Consider the following 19,755-nt stretch of genomic DNA (forward strand, 5'->3'; position numbering starts at 1 on the left):
GTTTTTTGGGACTGTACATGGCCATTTACATCATAAACTATGAAGTACATCAGTACATGATATTTAATGCAATTAATTGGTTTCTTTATGAACTTCAAATTATTATGCCATATAGCTTACTGTATAAAGGGTTACATAATAGATATTCAACCAGGCGCGTTGGCTTTGGGACATCCAAGTTGAAGCTGTCCTTATCCGTCATCACTCGACCAAGCTGAATAAAGGTTATGACAATCCCTTTCTCCAACTATACAAAGCTTGCAAAAGTTCGCGAGCACAATGAATTAGTGCTATGTGAAGCTGCTATAACATCAACCTCATATTCTGAAACATTGGGAGCAAAGAATCGAGAGAGCTTCATTTCGAAAAGAGAAGAAGCGCATCTCACGCTTTCCATGTTCATGGAAGAATTGATCATTTTATTATTTTCTCTATTTTAGTAAAGAATGGTTCTCTCATTGATCATCCCGGTGTTCCCAAAACAGGCAGTAAAGAATGTGGGAGAGAGAGAGATGAAGCAAAGAGGAAAAGTGATAAGAATACATCCAAACGCGTGCAAATCTTGCAAAAGTTCATGAAAGCACAATGAATCAATGCTGCATGAAGCCGCTATAACATCAACCTCATATTCTGAAACATTGGGAGCAACAACCGAGAGTGCTTCATTTATGAAAGAGAAGAAGCTGCACTCGCTTCCATGTTCGGGAAGAAAGAAACACCAAAACGAAGAGGGTTGAACAGCGCCATAGCGATCTTTGCCGCACAAAGATGGGGGAGAAGACACAAAGTATAGAGAAGCTTATCGAAATCGCTGGTAGACAAATGCATTACCGATGGTGTTTTATAGGTGAATTCTCTGTTGTTGCCCGTCCCCGGATATGTTAGCTACAAAGGCACGATAATGCTAATGTTCTTTGGGACATCCAAGTTGAAGTCGTCCTTATCCGTCATCACTTTCGACCAAGCAGAATAAAGGTTATGACAATCCCTTTCTCCAACTACATCATCTCTGGATACGGGTGTTGGACATCGCAGATATGCACATGCTATCCAATGAAAGTCATATTGAAGATGGCATTCCAAGAAATCAAATCAAAGGATGCCTGAGTGTCTTAATTAGAATCGGAGTAAAATGTTCAGAGGAACTAATTACTGAGAGAATGGAGACTCAAGATGTTCTCAAAGAGCTGCATTTGGTTGAAAAAGTTTTTTTTTTCAGGTTAGAAGTGAAGGAATTCCAGATGACACAGTTGAAGCCGCGACCGCCCCGGTGGGTGCCGCGAGAGTTTTGTTGAGGATCGCAAGTTGCGGGAGATACTTCACAAATCTGTAGAGTTTCTCCCAAGTCCGTGGAATCAAGCGGGATTTTTGATGAAACTATTGCGCCTATCGGCGAAGCTTTTAAGCAAGCCCCGAATCTAGATCCTCGAAGTTGGCCACCATCCGTAAAGATTTGGATGTTGCCTCCACTCGAACCCACAGGAAAGCCCTTTGCAAGTCGCGTGGCTAATGCATTTAAGAAAAAAACAATTGTATTAAGGAAGAGCTGATAGGCCCGTGCTAATAGAGAAGCTTTTGCCCTTCTGTACCTAAGCGGCTGATGCCTTCTTTCGCTCAGATTGAGCGGTTGCACTCTCCACGTATTCCTTTTCCCCTGCCCTAACCACGGAAGGAAGTTAGGCTGAACCAAGTGGCCTGGCCGTACGGATGCTGCCTCCACTGAACCCACAGGAAGCCCTTTGCAAGCTATGGCTAACAGACAAAAGAAAAGAAACAAGAAATCTCCCGCCAAGCTCCATATTCAATCCCTATGGAATTAGATTCCTCGCCTGCTGGCTGATTGATTGACTAAGGGGATTCGCACGCCTGCTCACTGACTTAATTCAATAGGTAGGCTATAGAAGAAAGGGCTGACTATTGAGATGCTTGACATCATGGAAACATATAACGTACTGATGATTGCTGAAAACAGGAAGGAAATGAAACGTCGATGTCGATAAACAAGATGTGCAAAGTTTTATCTGCCTGATATTTTTCTTGATGTAGTAACTTGGCTGCGGCCTAAGAAAATCTAAAAATGACCCTTTGAATATGTAATTAAAGTAAAGTTGGGAGCATTTGCAAGTTGTGGGGTTAAGTAGGTTTCAGAACTTGATCAATATAAAATGTCAACAGGAACATACTTATGTGGTAGTCATAAGGTATAACAAAAGGTCCTGTTGATACACAAGAATCACGAGTCTGATAAATAATGACTTGGTAAGTGTAGTTTATGGAATCCCTAGCTATGGCACAACAAAGTAAGTAATATTCCCATCTTTACTAAATGAAACTTTGTACAGTTGCGCAAAAGAAGAATGCTCTCATGCAAATAATGCATAGTTTGTCAGGGTGAGGGTGTACGTACTAATTTAATACATCCATGAAATTAGTATTGTATTAGAACGACGACTTTCACAAAAAGTTATTAATGACTCATAGACTCCTTCGTTTATTTTGTATTTATTTGGGCCTCCTCAAATATCAAAACACACTTACAAACTCAACTTCTTATTTCTTAAAACTCTACGAATCCTAATAAAACAAAATTCCTAAAACCTACTAAACCAAAAACTCCACTTCTTATTTCTTAAAACTCTCAAACCTAGCAGCTGAGTTAGATTTTGAATTCCTAAAACCTACTAAACCAAAAACTCAACTTCTTATATCAAACTCAACTTTCTTAAAACTCTAAACTGTATAGCTTCAATGGTATCAAAAGGAACATCAAAGCGTGCTTCAACCAGTGGTAGAGCATCAAAAAATAGAGCAAAACCTAGAGCAGCAAGAAGGACAAGAATAAAATCAAAGGAAAAAAATAGGCATTGATTCAATATTCTTAATACCTATATTCACTCTGTGGGGAAAGGTATGCAGCGGTAAAGTATTTCAAGCAAAAACATGCCTAGAATTTAACATGTTGTTGTCCCTTGAGTCTGCGAAAAACCTTGAAGTGCTAGATAAGCACACACACACTGATAATAACAATAATAATCACACATATTCCTTATATTATGAAAGTAAATGTCAAACAGACAGTGCTTGCTCTATTTTTTCAGCATAAACTATTAGATTGTTTTATTTTATTTTTCTTTAGTTTTCCGATATGAAAGCTTTAAGTTTAAATCAACTGAATTGGAAATGGAATGATTTTATAATAATTATTATGCTATACGGTATGCCACATCTTCACGTTTTTATGAGGTATAACCTAACCTTCTCTATGCTTACCTACTATTCTATTTGACTCTACACCTCCACTCTTTGATCTGGGCTTTTCTCTGTGGTTGTGAAGTTGTGATGGTACCCAATACCTCTTGATGATTCTAGCATTATTTGCAACCAGCCCAAACGAACTCATTCTATTGACATTTTTGCACATGCATATGTACTGTCTTTGTGTATGAAAACAGAAACATGCATTAACAGCCATTTTTGATCTATTGAACATTGTCATGGAATCTCTATTTTCCAAATCTAATGAAACATAAATTCTAGCTATGGCCAACACTAATGTTAATACTTAAAAGAATAACCTAATGAGTTACAGGATAGCAAGTAAAGGGTCAAAAGCTTATTGAATGTGATGAAAACACTAAAAGTGTTTCCATTTCAAAAATTTCATGCTTTTGATTTAACTTCAGGCTCTCTACCATGCTTAAGTGAATCCTGATTGTTATTGTTCTAAATCTAATCTGCCGTGAAAATGAGTCTACCTGATATCAATTCATATACCCTCTCCTCTTTGTTGAGTTGTGTTATACACTAGCACAAATATTGCGGCAGAAAAACACTAATTGATTGATTTTGCAGGCACTTATCCAGTTTTAAGCAAAGCAGAATGTAAACTTAATCGATCTAATTGAATGAGTTATTTAGCGAAAAAAAAGGAAAAGGCCTCTTGGTGTTGAGTGTATGCAAAATTAGGAAAGAAATGAATTAATGAAACCAATTTCCAAGCAAAAAAGAGCTGACCTGAAGAATAAGAGGAAAAAATCCGTTGTTGTTGAGTTTAATGAGTTTGTATCATTAGACGAAGATTATTATTCACAAATGAGGAGTAGTGAATCAGATGGTGATGAATAAGACATATCAAATGAAACTGAACATAAAAGTAAGATTTTCAATATATTTTAATTTTGTATTATGATAAAAATTCCTAAACAAATTTATATGTTTATGTTTAACACAGGAAATTGTCAAGAAGCCTGGAATTTTGGAGAGCCAAAGTCTATGTGTTCATTTTGTGGAGCAATACTTTGGTATGAAGAAAGGGTTGGTAGAACAAAGCAGACCAAGAAACCAGAGTTTGGAATATGTTGCCTCCATGGAAAAGTTCAGCTTCCTCTTTTAGTTGATGCACCTCCATTCCTAAACCAGCTACTAGATTCTGAAGGTGGTTCAATGTCTACAAATTACAGAGAAAACATGAGGGCGTATAACACAATGTTTGATTTCACATCAACTGGGGGAGTGGTTGATAAAAAAATAAACAATGGTGGGGGACCATATGTTTTTAAGATCAGCGGACAAAATCACCACAAAATTGGTTCCCTGCTACCAATTCTAGGTACACCTCCTAAATTTGGGTAGTTATACATATATGATACAACCAATGAAGTACAATACCCTCTTCAAAATATTTCAAAATATTAGATTTCTTAGATATTAGTATATTAGATTTTTTTTGATTGGCTAGGATATTAGATTTTTTCTGTAGATATGATTTTCTTCAATGAAAAATGGAGCAAATAATTAGCCATTTGAATTTTCGTAATTATTCTGTTTTTACATGTTCTTTACGAGTTAATTTGGTTTTTTCCCTTTGTGCCAGGCCAGACTCCTAAATTTGGATAGTTATACATATATGATACATGTAACGAAGTACAAAACAGATTGAACTCTTTTAGTAAAAAGATTGAAAAGAAGAAATCGTTGGATCCAAACATTATAGCAGGGCTCATTAGCATGTTAAATGAAAACAACAAAATAGCTGAGACTTACAGAATGGCGAGAGATCGTTTTGAAGAATCTGAAACCGCTGATGTTAGTATAAGACTCATTAGCATAAAAGGAACTGATGGAAGGCTCTACAACTTACCAACTTCTAATGAGGTAGCTGCTCTCATTGTAGGTAATGGAGATGAATCTCAAAGTCACTGTGACATTATTGTTGACAAGAAAGGATACGGCTTAAAGAGAATTGATGAAACTTTTCTAAGTTTTATGTCAATGCAATACCCTATCTTATTTCTTGACGGAGTTGGTGGATATGTGCCTGAAACCAAGTACAGAAATGGTAGTAAAGTGGGTAAAAGACAACATGTTACCATGAGAGAGTACTATGCATTTAGAATGCAAATGAGAGGAAATGAAGGGCTAACAATAGTCAAAAGTAAACGATTGAAGCTACATTTTTGGGTAGATGTATACACTGCTGTTGAGGAGATGATGCTTTCATGGGTTAGAAATAACCAACATACTATTCGTGCAGAATTGTACCAAGGTTTGGTTGATGCTGTTGTTTCTGGGGACACTAAACCTGCATTTGTTGGTAGGCGATTAGTTTTACCATCATCTTTTACAAGTAATTAAGTCTATTGAAATCCCCAAAACTCACTCACAAGTTTTAAAAATGAATTTATAATGACAAATGATTAGTTTTACCATAGTCTTTTACAAGTGGTCCAAGATATATGGTACAAAATTATCAGGATGCCATAGCCATTTCCAGATGGGCTGGAACTCCTGACATTTTCACCACATTTACTTGCAACCCCAAGTGGCCTGAAATTCAAATGGCATTGGACAAGGTTTCTAAGGGACTAAAACTTGAAGATGTCCTTGATATTGTTGCTCGGGTATTTGAAATAAAACTGCATGAGTTAATGACTGATTTGCAACGGCGTAAACATTTTGGTAAAGCTTGGGCAGGCCAGTCTTTATGTTTAAATGTTTTCACATAAGTTTTAAATGTCAAAGTAAAAAAATACTTAATTCATGTTCAGTTGTATTCTATTTTTGTGAAACACATCGCCTTACTACATTATAATAAATAAATAAAAACCTTTTTATACCTAATCCAGCACAACATAACATATAGCTTTTGGAAAAAATTGATGATACATGTCTATTTTCCAGTGTATATGCTATTTAGGATATATGTTCAGCTTTATTAAAACATTGAAGTGAATGACCAAAAAAAAAAAAAAAAAAAAAAAAAATCAAAGCACTTACTGATGATTTTCCTTTGCCTTGATGCTCTCAACTTACATCTAGTAAAAATGTCTTAGAAAGATGATTTAAGTATAAGCCTTGTTAGAAAAATAGATATTAGGAAGATCTGAAGATGTTATTTCAGTTCCCATACCAGAATACCAGTTGCACTACAGAATAACTCATGAACTTTTCGACCTTAACATGGAAAGATTTACAACCTCCCCTGTAATGGACATCGTTATCTACACATAAAAGATTCCCTACCCTTAAATCATAAAAGAGTACCTAATTAATCCCAATAACGAACATTACCACTTTAGGATCAATATTTTGTGCTTGATCTCCTGCAAGTGCTTCTCTGATCACTTTAAGCAATACCCTTTGCCATTTATAGGATTGCTTGGAGTTGGCAGCTTCGTCCTTTGTAAAATTAAAAGTTGTGAGATTTCCTGATATGTAAGGTTGCCTGCTTATGTCTTTGAAAAAAAACAGAAGTGACATATTAGGGATCTTTATTATGTCAAAACTCTCTGACACTTCAAGTGAAAAATCAACTTAAATTGAAAAGAAAGATGACTACCTAAGTGAATGGCTTCAAGTGATAGATCAGTAGAGTACAAATTACTGATGTACAATGGTTAAGGAAATGCACAATGAAAAGAATAAAAAGCAAAATGAACCTCTCTCAATTAAAGACCTAGAAAGAAGAAAAATAGACTTTGGGAAAATAAGCAGACTGAAAAACTTAATTTGCAGGATATCATTTAATACAATGCAAAAACTCTAAAATGTGAACTACATGGTGAACAACACTGACATTCAACTTATTCATCAAGCATGCTTCAAGACAATCTAACGATGCATCTAATAAGCTAATCATCTTGAGCACATATGAGCACCTTTCTATCTTTGACCCTACTTTTGAAAAGTTAAACAATAAATATGTTCTAACTCAAACACATTTAGTCAAGCTCCTACACTATCCTGACTTAGCATAGAAAACAACATAAATAACCATGGACTTAGCATTCATGTAGCGCCACACACACACACCCCAACCAAACACAAAACAGTACAATGTTTTTTTTTTTTTTTTTTAAAACTTTTTCCCTGTTTGCTTGCTTGCTTTCTCATTACCAAGAACCTGAATAAGGGCAGTGGCCAAATCCTATAATGTGTTTCCACAGTTGAATGTGTCAGAAATTTAAGAATTAAATAAAAATAAAATAAGAAGTAGCTATAGTTGTAAATTTGAATTGTACATTATACTTTACATAAAGATTTTAATCTTTTAACCTTAACATGGCCAAGTTGCGTTATTTGAACCCCTGAATTCGGGACTGGAATTGGACAACCAGCTTTAAATCTGTGAAAGAACCATTCCTCAACTGGGTTGTAGTTCAAAGGGCCATAAATGTAGACCGATCTTATTGAAGTCCAGTTCACATCTCTCGATTGTAGTAAGTTTTCTGTCTCGAGCTTTCCTTTGTGCCTACTCTTTGGATCTACTGCATCAACCTATCATACAGTAAACACAAGTTAGAAGAAGATCTAAGGATGAAAAAATTCCAGAACATAACTAATTGCTCAGTTCCACTACTTTCAGCAGAGATAAAAGCCAAGGGTTTTGTCAACTATGAGTTTCTGGAACAGTAAAATAATGTCCTCGAAAGCATGTCTTACGCCCACAGTTGCATCCGAAAGGACAACTGTGATCGTTAAGGGATATTTCCCTAACGTAAAGGCTCTTCAGTGTATCTATTGAAAGCTAAAAATATGGGGCTTCAGCCTTTTTCAACATCACCACTAATATATCATACTTACAAGTTACAAGTAAGAAAGCAGCATACGCCTCAAGTTAGTCTACAAGAAAAAAGAATACCAAAATTAAACAAGATTAAAGCAAAAAATACCTAGATAATGGAAATTCAGCATCTTGCCTTTCCTTTGTCTCATATCCTTAAAAGGTATTTAAAGAGGTTTCAGTCAATATCGAAGTTAAGAAGCCATATCTGTAGCAGTTAGTTTATCTTGAAGCTTCGTGACCCAAGCCTGCAGAAATAGTCATAAGAACTAAAACACCTTCCAAGCAATTATTTGGTAAAAGCCAACTGTCAAATAGACAAATTGTATTTGCAAGATGCAAAGTATGTGGGTGGATTCACCCTACAAGTGTATGACTTCATATTATAATCAATTCCCAAAATCAGATTATCCATTATACAAACTATATTGTTGGATAGATGTCTTAAACAACAAATGCACTTGAACTGAACTTATCTACTGCCAAAAAATTGACTATAACCTTGAATGATTTAGATCGACGAATAGATGGATCAATCTGCAAAGCTACTGTGTATGAATTTTCAGCTGCACTGTCTTCCTACAAGGCCAAGAAAGCATCACCTTCGCATAGATAGGCCTGCAATAGTTAAAATAGTATATAAATCTCGAGGACATGCTCCATGAGCTGCATATTCATTTAGGCAAATACAACAAAACCGGGTGGGACAAGACTGGCTGGTCCCTGGGAGCAATTAAAAGTATCGATATTGTTCATTTTGCTACAGGGTAGATGGAGTTTCTGAACTACTCAAGAAATAGATGAGAAAGTATCTGATGAATGTGTGTAGGAATACTAGCAAAAGCCTATGGAAGGGGTGTTTAGGAAACATTCCATGGGTTCGGGAGGCCAATGTTCATGCGACGTATGGGTTGCTATTGCATCTAAAAAACTTTTTTGTGTTAACTGTTTAGACATTATTGAGAAGGTAGATGACCTATAGAATCCATGTTTCTATTGCACCTTGGCTGATTGCAGCCACATGTTTAACTATTTACCAAGCCAGACGGTGATTTGAGAGTTCCCCATTTTGCCTAGGACTTACTTTGCAGTATCATACTCAAAATAGATGCTATACTAAAATCCATACTTTCTTATAGTTTCCAAAAAGATAACTTTTTTGCATAATTTGGCAGTTAATGCCCTGTTGGATTGAATGATCTTTTCTTATATGAAAAGCTTACCTTAAATTCTTTTATTGTCTTTTCTTTGTTTTTGCAGCAATATAAACAATAGAGTTTCAGAAGAGAGGATTACCTCATGCTCATATATTGCTTTTCTTGGATAATGGTTCCAAGCCCAAGACTCCTGCTCAGATAAATAAGTTAATATCAGCCGAGCTTCCAGACCCAGAAGATAAAGTTGCACATGCAGCAGTTACATAGTTTATGATGCACGAACCCTGTGGAGATAAAAATCCAAGATCGCCATGTATGTTGGAAAATAAATGTTCTAAACACTATCCGAAGGATTTTTGCAGTGATACTACAATTGATCACAATGAATTCACCGTTTATATGAGAAGAAACAACGGTCGTAAAGTCACTATTAAAGTGTTTGATAAGATTGAGGAACTGGACAATAGGTGGGTAATACCACATAATGTCGATTTGTGTGTTAAATTTCAAGCACACATAAATGTTGAGCATTGTAATAAGGCAAGGTCGATAAATTATCTTTTCAAATATATTAACAAGGGCAAAGATAGAGCCACTACTTTTATTGTTGAGAATGTCGCAACAGATGTAGACACGGGGAAGCAAATCATTCGAGATGTGGACGAAGTTGGACGTTTTCTTGATTGTCGTTATTTTTCTGCTTCTGAAGCATGTTGGAGATTATTGAACTTTGAAATTCAATACAGAGACCCAAGCGTAGAGAGGTTGCCATTTCATCTTGAAGGAGAACAAATTGTCTACTACGGTGACAATGATTTACCAGAGAAGTCATCAAACGCGAGAAAGCTTCAAAAATGAAATTTACAGAATGGTTTAAAGCCAATGCCAAGTATCCATCTGCTAGAGAACTTACTTATATGGAATTTCCCACTAAATGGGTTTGGCAAGTCAATGACAGAGTGTGGACTCCCAGACAGGGAAAGGGTAAAAGAAAGATCGGCCGTGTTTACTATGCTCACCCTATATCAGGGGAGAGATTTTACCTATAGATGTTGCTTAATATTGTCAAAGGTCCTAGAAGTTCTGAAGAAATCAGAACAATCAATGGAACTATTTATCCTACTTTCAAAGCAGCGTGTGAGGTAACTTATGAAATTTTCTTTTCGTATATCATTATTGCATAGGTTCTGTAAAACTTAAAATCATTTTTACAAATAAACTTAGGAAACACATACACACATACACACTTAGATTTGTTTTTTCCTGTTGTCTATTTTGAAATTAAATTATCAACATTGTATTAGCGTTAGTCATAATACTATAATAATATTCTTTCTTTAAACGTAGTTTTAAACCACTTACAAAGTTAATATAAACCATGTTAAGATATGCCTCACTTCTGAATGTACAATAATATGATAAGAACGCATTTCAAACTCTTAAAGTTAATTTACAAACTCCTGAAGTTAATATATGATGAACTTTAATTTTAAAATATACATATTTAATTGTTCAATTAAATTTACCTGCCAGGCACTAGGTTTGCTCGATGATAACAAAGAGTGGGATGATGCGCTTAAAGAAGCTAGCGGATGGTTATGTCCTAAAGCATTGCGTGAGCTGTTTGTGACGCTAATGTTGATGTGCGAGATATCATTTCCTGAAAAACTATGGGAAAAACATCACCAGGCACTAGGAGACGACATGTTATTTCAGCATAGAAGAATCAATGGAAATCAGGCATTGATTTTATCAGAAGAGAAAATAAAGAACTACACTCTATGCGAGATTGAAAAAATCATGCTCAGAAGAGGTAAAACTTTGGCAAAGGTCAATGACTTCCCATTTCCAAATATGAAAGACCAGATGCTAGTTGGTAATAGAATGATCGCAGGAGAACTTGACTATGATTGTCGTTCACTACGTGATGAATACATTAGAATGCATGAAGTCCTTAATACTAAGCAGCGTGAAGTATTTCAGTCAATCACCCAAGCAGTATATTCACAGAATGGAGGTGTATTTTTTGTTTACGGCAGTGGAGGAATCGGAAAGACGTATCTGTACAAAACTATCATCTCAAAGCTAAGATCTGAAGGTAAAATTGTTCTTGCAGTTGCCTCTTCTGGAATAGCATCACTACTCCTACCAAGTGGGCGAACAACACATTCTAGGTTCAATATTGAAATTCCTATCAGTGAAAAGTCGACATGCAAAATCTCAAAAGATGAAGAACTGGTGAAGGTAATACAAAAAGCAGATTTTATTTTATGGGATGAAGCTCCAATGACTCATAGGCACGGATTCGAAGCTGTCGACAGAACTTTAAAAGACGTAATGGATGAAAATAACAAATATTTTGGAGGCAAAACATTTTTAATGGGTGGAGACTTCAGACAGATTTTGCCAGTTATTCCAAGGGGTAAAAGAGGTGACATTGTTGACGCTTCAATAAACAGGTACCATTTTGAATATATCAAACAATCTTAATTTTATCAAATAATTCATTTAGTAACCTTGAGCAATTTTAAATTTTGCCATCTTTAATTATATTTGACAGGTCTAAAATTTGGGGAGAATGTAAAGTTTTTCATCTAACGCAAAACAAGAGATTAAAAAGTGACAATGTTGATCCAAAAACAGCTAGCTCTATAGAAGATTTCAGCAAATGGGTTCTAGATCTAGGAGACGGAAAGTTGCCAACAATTTCTATGGAGAACGATATTGAGCCAACATTGATACAGATTCCAGATGATTTTCTTATTCCTGAATCAGAAGACTCAATTAAAGATATTGTTTCAAATATTTATCCAAAGTTTGCAAACAATCACGGTTATGTAAAGTACCTCAAGGAAAGAAGCATCTTGGCCTCCAAGAATGAAACAGTTGATGATGAAATCAACTCATACATTATTTCATCACTTCCAGGAGATTTACAGAGTTACTTGAGTGCAGACACACTTTGTCCTATAGAAGGTTAGCACGTTAAAAAAGTAGTTATATAAATAATTGTTTTTCTTTTACAAAATTTAACTTTTATTATCTTATTACTTCGTTGTTTTACAAGAAAGTCTGCTGAATAGGACGTTCTCTTTCCTACAGAATTTTTGAATACACTTCAGTTTTCTGGATTACCAAACCATAACATTGAGCTGAAAGTTAGTGTTCCTATAATGTTAATGTGGAATTTGAATCAGAGTACGGGGCTTTGCAATGGAACTAGGTTGATTGTGACAAGGATGGGATCCAAAGTTATTGAAGCAAAAATTATAACGGGTACAAAAATACGTGATCCAGTAAATATTCTTTTATTCAATTATATTTGGAACTTTACAATCATATAAGCAAATTCATAATTACAGGTACAAACATAGGTGAACCTGTCTATATTCCAAGAATTGTCCTATCTCCAACTGACACAAAGTGGTCGTTTGTATTCAAGAGGAAACAATTCCCCATCAAAGTGTGTTATGCAATGACTGTAAACAAGAGTCAGGGACAAACTTTCAACCATGTTGGTGTTTATTTACCACGTCCAATTTTCACACATGGGCAGTTATATGTTGCTGTTTCGAGAACGACATCTAAACAGGGGCTAAAATTTCTAATCAAAAGGGAAGACGATGAGCCAAAAGGATATACACAGAACATTGTGTATAAAGAAGTTTTTCAAGCAATCTGAGGAAGGTACTGTATTTCAAACAAAAAATACTTTATGGTGTTTTTTAACTTTTTAATAACTTATCCTTACTATGCTTTTGGTCTTCTTTAATGCAGGAGAACCATATGGGGGATATTGGGTAGTTGATTGACTACAACTTCTTTGTTGCTTTAAGTGGTGTAGCTTTTTTGCTTGGTTTTCTATATGAATTCTTAATCTACCACTATTATGAAGTTAATGATTTTGGTGTTTATATTGTTTGTATTTCCATTTTTTTTCCCAGTGGTTTTTTTGGTCTGTTGGAGACGATGATATATTTAATAATCCATGTTTCTTAACCTAAACAAGAAACACAAAAGGAATGTCTTAGTTGCTTAATGACCAGGTCTTAGGTGATTCCACATTAGATATTGCAGTTGGAAGGCTTGGAGGTGGGGGAGAAAGATCAGGATTTGGAAGCTTGGTTGATTGCTGGCCTGTAGAAACAAGACAACTTAAAAGAGAAAGAGATGCCAACATTTTAGGACTTGACATCCGAATTCTGCTGTTGAAATGTTCAGTATCAAATTATTGACGACATGTGATTCATCCAAGAGTAGACAATGTAATTTACTTAATTGATTGATCTTTCCTTAGTTATTGTCTGATGCTAGTAGTTCTAAGGTTAATTGTAGTGTTGGACTGTTAGTAAGTGCATTATAGCATGTTGATTAGAAGAGGAGTGTGAAGTTGGGTGTACTTAATATGTACATAGTTATCATTTCTTTTTCCCCTAAAAAAGGAAATAGTGGATCGGAATAATGCAAGACTCGATTATCTTACACTTTGGTTCCTTTACTTTTTTTTTTTTTTGGTAAATCGTTTCCTTTGCTGTTAACTTCACTATTTTGGTTGATAAAGACTAAAGAGAGTAAGAGTTTATAGATATGCACAAATCACACCTGAATGTCCAACTTGATCAGACTCGGGCACAAAATTAAACCCAACAGAATCTCTAACTAAATCTTACAGTTTTCATAAGTCTTTATTACTGGTAATGTAGTTTTTTAGTAGAACTCTATTACTATTAATGTTTATATGTTTTAAGATGCAATCAGGCACACAATTATTATATTTAAGAATTAACCAACAGAATCTCTAAGGCTCTGTTTGGCCGCAGAAGATTTTGTATTACTTAACACTGATTAGGTGTTCCAATTCTGCAGATGTACTACATAAAGATGATTAGTCTTGAAGCTGTTTGGTCCTCAATTATTCTGTCACAGTTTTAACTTGTATAATGTTTGGTAGACACTGTAATTTGTTTATCATGAACAACATATTAGCAGTAAGTTATTCTTTCTTCATTTTATGTGTATACTTTAAATAAATATGAAATGAAATGCACATGATAAGAAAAGTCCAAATAAATATAAATCTAAACAAACAAAAGCACTTGGCAATATAAGTCATTCAAAATAAGTATCACTATTACATTCTTCATATATATTAAACAAATAATCCCAACAAAATATATATTTTTAGCACCATACAAAATAGATCACCACATTAGTCCCCACGTTCTAAATCTCACTTATAAAAACTAAAGCACTTAATGATCCCCAACAAAATACACATTTTCAGCAACATACATAAAAATGGATCACCACTTTAGTTCCCACGTACATCCTAAATTAGTTTTTCTGAAGATGAAATAACAACCATTCTCTTCGCCTCTCCACCCTTAATCCCATGAACACCCTTGCTTTTTTCTCATCCTCAAGGAGCTCTAAAACTTGCATGAAAGCTAAGTTATCAAGCCCAGGCACATTTTCTAATTCAGCAATCAACTTTGCTTCTTGTGTAAGTTCAACACTAGAATCATGAACTTCTTTCTTCTTATTACGAGCCATTTCAGTAATTGCAGTTGCCATGCCATGAATTGCCTCTACCATACCCTCTTTAGTGGTTTTTCCTGGTTTTTTAGCATTATGAGAGCTTGATGGTGTTGTTTATCGACTTCTTTTAGGCGGTTTGGGAGTTTTAACTTCATTATCTAAGTCTATAGGTTCTTGAGTATCAAAACCTAGACCACCACCAGCAAGAATTGGACTTTGAGACCCTTCTCCATTCAAATTTTCCGCATTCGTCGCACTAGATTTTTCATTGGTCACATCTTTCTCTTCAAGCGCACGACTATACTTTCCAGTGGTACCCCCATCACCAAAAACAATGCATAAGTCCTCATAGCCAGACATAAATTTAGTTCTCCACATATTAAATTCTGGGTGGGCCTGCATAATCATAAGTATATAAGGGTCTCTAATTATTTTTTTGCTAAGAAAAAATAGTAGGTTCTTATATTGAATTAAAGGACTAGGAAAGTACCTTGATATAATTATCCCAAACATGATCATGATCATCATAAACCATTTCTCTCTCATTATCCCAACCAAATCCACTCTCACTTAGAATAGTCTTTATACAATTGTAGTTCTTCTTCAACGCTCGATAATGATTCTTTAGAAGTTTAGTTGTAAAAGAAGGTCCAAATTTAGCTTTAAATTTCTCCTCCATTTGCCTCCAAGCATGTTTGCTAAACTGACCATCAAGGTATTGCCCGTCGTGTACTTGATCCACCATCAGCTTAACAAAATATCGATCCATTGGTGCTGTCCAATTGGTCCTTTTACTTGAAGGGACTTGAACATTCTTCATCTCCTTTTCCATTTGTTCTAAATGAAAGAAATATTTATCATAGTCATGACTCTATAAACCAAAATCAATTTGAATACAAGATGCAAGATGCACGATACACCAATAAATGAGCAAACTGCCAATAAGTTATAGTAGAATCAATAACTAACTAAACTATACATGAAGCAATAACACACACAAAAGTCAAGTGATAAGGTTCTAAACTGTAACGCCCCAAAATCTTCAATAAAGATTACGAGGCGTTAATAAGACGACGTTCAAATCTTAATAATATAAAATCAACGATAAACCATCATATATTTTTTTCTACAAAAAATCCGACAGAGTTTCCTTTGTATTATTAACATTTCATATACCTAAAACCTGTCATAACCTGAAAATCAAATAATACACTTCCATATATCATATTAAAACCTCAACCGTAAACCCAACTACTAAAGATATTGATTCGTGACACCGGCTACTTAACCATCTCGACAAATGTCAGTTAAATCAAGTAGCTGCAGCGCCCCGAAACAAATCTCATACCCCAGATCGGTCTTTCACATATATGCACAACCCTCCATGACCTCATATATAAATTAAAGTTATGCTATATAAGCTACAATAATTTACATAGAAATAAATGAATTAATAAGTCACCACTTGTAACCGTATTAACGTTACTTAACCCTCCGCTTTTTTTTTTTTAAGATGTTTCTTTGATTCTTGAAGTTTCACCTTGATTCTTTGGTATGTATTCACCATATAGATCTCGATATGGAGGGACCTGTTCGTCCCTGTCCGTTTACACTCCGACGATCAACATTAGATACGAAGTCAATATATAATAATGAACTTGAAAAGAAATTGAATACAAAAGACAAGGTTGACACGTACCTTTAGCTGTTTACTAAAACTTACCGTTTGCTTATAAAATCATCGTAAGTGCCTTGATTAACATAAACTCAAGAAAAGCATTAGCCTTCAAGATAAATCAATCTTTCGATGCATAACACGCACACTTATATATTTTTCATGTCCAAACCAAACAACGGTAAAAGAATATAAAAACATCCGGTTCTTCAAAGGGTTAGGGGTTTTCCTATGGAAGCGGCTGAGCCGGGTGGCTGCCTACGTACCCGTTTAGGGATCAAGCCAATCGTAGTTCTCCTCTATATTGAGATGTAAAGATCTATAGGAATGGATTAAGTCACTCCGATAAGGAAAGCGACATGGGTTCTCTACCCTTTGTTCTATCCATGCTTCTCCGCTGACAACAATCCACGGTTCTACCGTAACCAAAACACAAATTGAAACCGCTATAACTATCTACGGTTTCTGCGTCATAATATAAAACGAACATGCCAATAACATTTTCTTATAAAAACGTTACAATTGTACCAAACAGCCGGTTTAATGCTAATCAGAAACAACATAGCGAACTCGTTTAGTTAATACATCAAATTGACCAACACATCATAACTATAATAACTTATTTTTTTTTTTTGTTTAGGGAAAAGAAGGATTATTATAACTAGAAAATAATCTCCTCATATACAACAATAAAATCAGTCCAATAACATACTTCAATTAAATGGAATTCTTGTAAAATGAACTTGAACTACCCGTGATAAAGAATTAAATTCTAATACCAAAGACCTAAAATACCTAATATGCATAGTAACATACCCCAATCTAAGATTTAATCATACACTTCACCACATCAAAGGAATAATTAGTTAGTAACAAACATGTAAACTAAACAAATACCAAAATAGTAATCACCCTTCACGGTCATGAAGAGAAACAATACCCATGCACATATAATAACTAGCTCTAGTATAAGACAAGAAATATACCTAATCATTCTAATTAAGAAAGACAACAAAATGAATAGAAAGAGATGATTCTTGCCCACCTCTCTGTTTTCCTCCCTTTTTCACTTTGTTATTCTAACATCCATGCTTATAATGAGATGATTAAATTCATTTAATGAAAGCATACTTACTTGGATTAAGCCCGTTTTCCAACTAGCGGGAGGTGTTGATTCCATAAAATCATAGCTATCTCTTGATGACATACCAACACCAAAGGTATTGCTTCTCATGCTATGCTATCCAATATAAGAGAATGATATTTGCCGACTTGTATGCTTTGAGAAGGAGATGTCACTTTCGGTGGTGCTATTCCCTGGTTCATTCCCTCCTTAAAGTAAGTTCCCTCCCTTTTTCCTTTCTTTCCCTCCCTTTTTTTTCTTTCTCTCCTTTTTCCTTTTTTCGACCTCTCCCCTTTTCTAAGAGCCCAGCCCAAAAACCAAATACAAAATAAAAAGCCCAAAATACAAAAAGCAAGCCCAATAAAACAAAATAAAATAAAAAGCCCAATATAACGAACAAGCCCAAAACAATAGAATAGGCCCACTAACGTAATAGGTGGTATATCATTCAAACAATAAAAATAATTAAACCATATACATTACCTGCCATGGCGATATTACCGAAATGTCCTTGAGAAAGTTCCGTATTATTACATTCTTCCCTGCTTGCAGAAATTTCGTCCCGAAATTTAGAACGTACCTTCATAAGCAAAGTTCTACCTCTGGATTTTGTGTCACTCCATTTTCAGTGGACATTTAGACAGGTTAAGGCGATTAAGCATCGACTTAGTTCTTTGCTGGTGGTAAGGCTTCTCGGCAAAAACGAAATCCCAGCGTTTAGAATAACCTCCATATTTGCATCTTCCCTAATCATACTTATATTGAACAAGAAAAGATCAATACAACTATCTCATGCAATAAGATCAAATAAAGATATAATCAAATAGAACCCCAAAGCCATGAGTATAGATTAGTAAATTAAAAAGTAATGATACCGACAACCAAGCTAACACCAGTCAGCACACGTACTGCATCCATGACTCAATTAAAGTTGTGTTTGATCATCAGGATAGCCAACCATGCTTTCTTCTTAATCTTTCCTGTTGTTTTTCCGCCATATTTGGTGTTGTTCCAATCCTTCTCAAGATAAGTTCGGGCCTATCTAAAGAAGAGGTGGCAGCTCTTTGGCTTGTATTCATCTTCATATTCCAACGCATGTATAAGCTTCCTCCTCAAAAATATCTATTAACATCCTACGCAAGTAAGAGGTGGAACAAAGCCACTGAAGCTTGTCAATTAGATAGGTGTCAAGTTCTAACAAATAAAAAGTTTTACTACAACTTAATGTTAAAGCCAACACCTCCTGTACACATGCACACCAGTTGGTTAGTCATTAACTAACTTAAACTCGGACAATCTAAAATACGACCCAATACAAACATTTTCGATCAACGAATAACATACAACTACAAGCCAAACCACAACCACCACTAATTGAACCATGACGACGACATATCTAAAGACTCACTTCTGAATAAATAAACTTGCACCAAATAGCATAACTAGAATAACCCAAGCTTACACAAGATAGTTATCAAATTAACCTCGAATATATTCTAAATTATTTCATTCTACTCACCTTTTAGAAATATGGTTCTCAAATATAAAATTAGAGTGTACCTCAATGTCCAGAAGCTAAGAACGCATGCTTTGCGAGGAATGAAAATATATGAGCCCCAAGTTTGCAAGCTGACACTGAATGTACCCTGTCAATTGAAATAACATATTCCAGTGGGGCTCGATCCTTCCCACCTCCCGAAATGCTTCTCATAAAACAAAAGAGCACTGAATGCCTATATCATCCGAAAAGTACAAACTAACCATAACAAAGATATATATCCCATAGCTTTGGAGAGCACCCGATTTTAAAATTATAATAAAACCCATAACCCGTTTATGGAACAAACAACTAATAAGGTAATACCTTAGACAATAATAAAACCATAGTCAAACCCACGAATAACCACCACGCTTCAAATCAGATCAAAGTTACATCTAATAATCTATGACAGTAGTTCCAAAAATAGACATCAATATGTAGAAACCAACATTCATGATACACCAACAGTGTGTCAAATAACATTTGTGGAAATTCATCCAAAAAAGACCAACGTCATATACTAGAATTTAGGTTCAAACGAAAAGTAATATCAGTAAGCAAGCAAACAAAATATGGTACATTTACCATTACATAAACAAAAACACAACCATACCATCCACTAAGAATAATTGAAACCATCAATCTATCAACCATTTCAAC

At 35.1% G+C, this 19,755-nt stretch overlaps 2 protein-coding genes and 1 long non-coding RNA gene across 4 annotated transcripts; 1 reads left to right on the forward strand and 2 right to left on the reverse strand.

The window, feature by feature from the left end:
- Positions 1–7,375: 7,375 nt before the first annotated feature.
- On the reverse strand, positions 7,376–9,483 carry LOC147518754 (uncharacterized). The gene is made up of 4 exons (XR_015214122.1): positions 9,359–9,483; positions 8,172–8,680; positions 7,555–7,776; positions 7,376–7,426 (listed from the first exon to the last, which is right to left on the reverse strand). It is a non-coding gene; the product is annotated as an uncharacterized LOC147518754 (long non-coding RNA).
- A 135-nt stretch (positions 9,484–9,618) lies between these two features.
- Positions 9,619–10,077, forward strand: LOC147518755 (uncharacterized). Its single transcript, XM_086594000.1, has one exon. The coding sequence runs from the start codon at positions 9,619–9,621 to the stop codon at positions 10,075–10,077; it is 459 nt and encodes a 152-aa protein (XP_086450126.1).
- A 4,238-nt stretch (positions 10,078–14,315) lies between these two features.
- LOC147518756 (L10-interacting MYB domain-containing protein-like) lies at positions 14,316–16,968 on the reverse strand. 2 transcript variants are annotated; one of them, XM_086590506.1, is made up of 3 exons: positions 16,298–16,968; positions 15,248–15,594; positions 14,316–15,153 (listed from the first exon to the last, which is right to left on the reverse strand). In XM_086590506.1, exons 2-3 carry the CDS (start codon positions 15,587–15,589, stop codon positions 14,872–14,874), a joined length of 624 nt encoding a protein of 207 aa, XP_086446632.1. In that variant the 5' UTR covers positions 15,590–15,594; positions 16,298–16,968; the 3' UTR covers positions 14,316–14,871. The 2 variants fall into 2 exon arrangements, with proteins under 2 accessions (XP_086446632.1, XP_086446633.1); XM_086590507.1 differs by lacking the exon at positions 16,298–16,968 and having other exon boundaries at positions 15,248–16,225.
- Positions 16,969–19,755: the final 2,787 nt, after the last annotated feature.

Source organism: Coptis chinensis, chromosome 2 (assembly GCF_015680905.1).
Source record: "Coptis chinensis isolate HL-2020 chromosome 2, ASM1568090v1, whole genome shotgun sequence".
NCBI classification, from domain to species: domain Eukaryota; kingdom Viridiplantae; phylum Streptophyta; class Magnoliopsida; order Ranunculales; family Ranunculaceae; genus Coptis; species Coptis chinensis.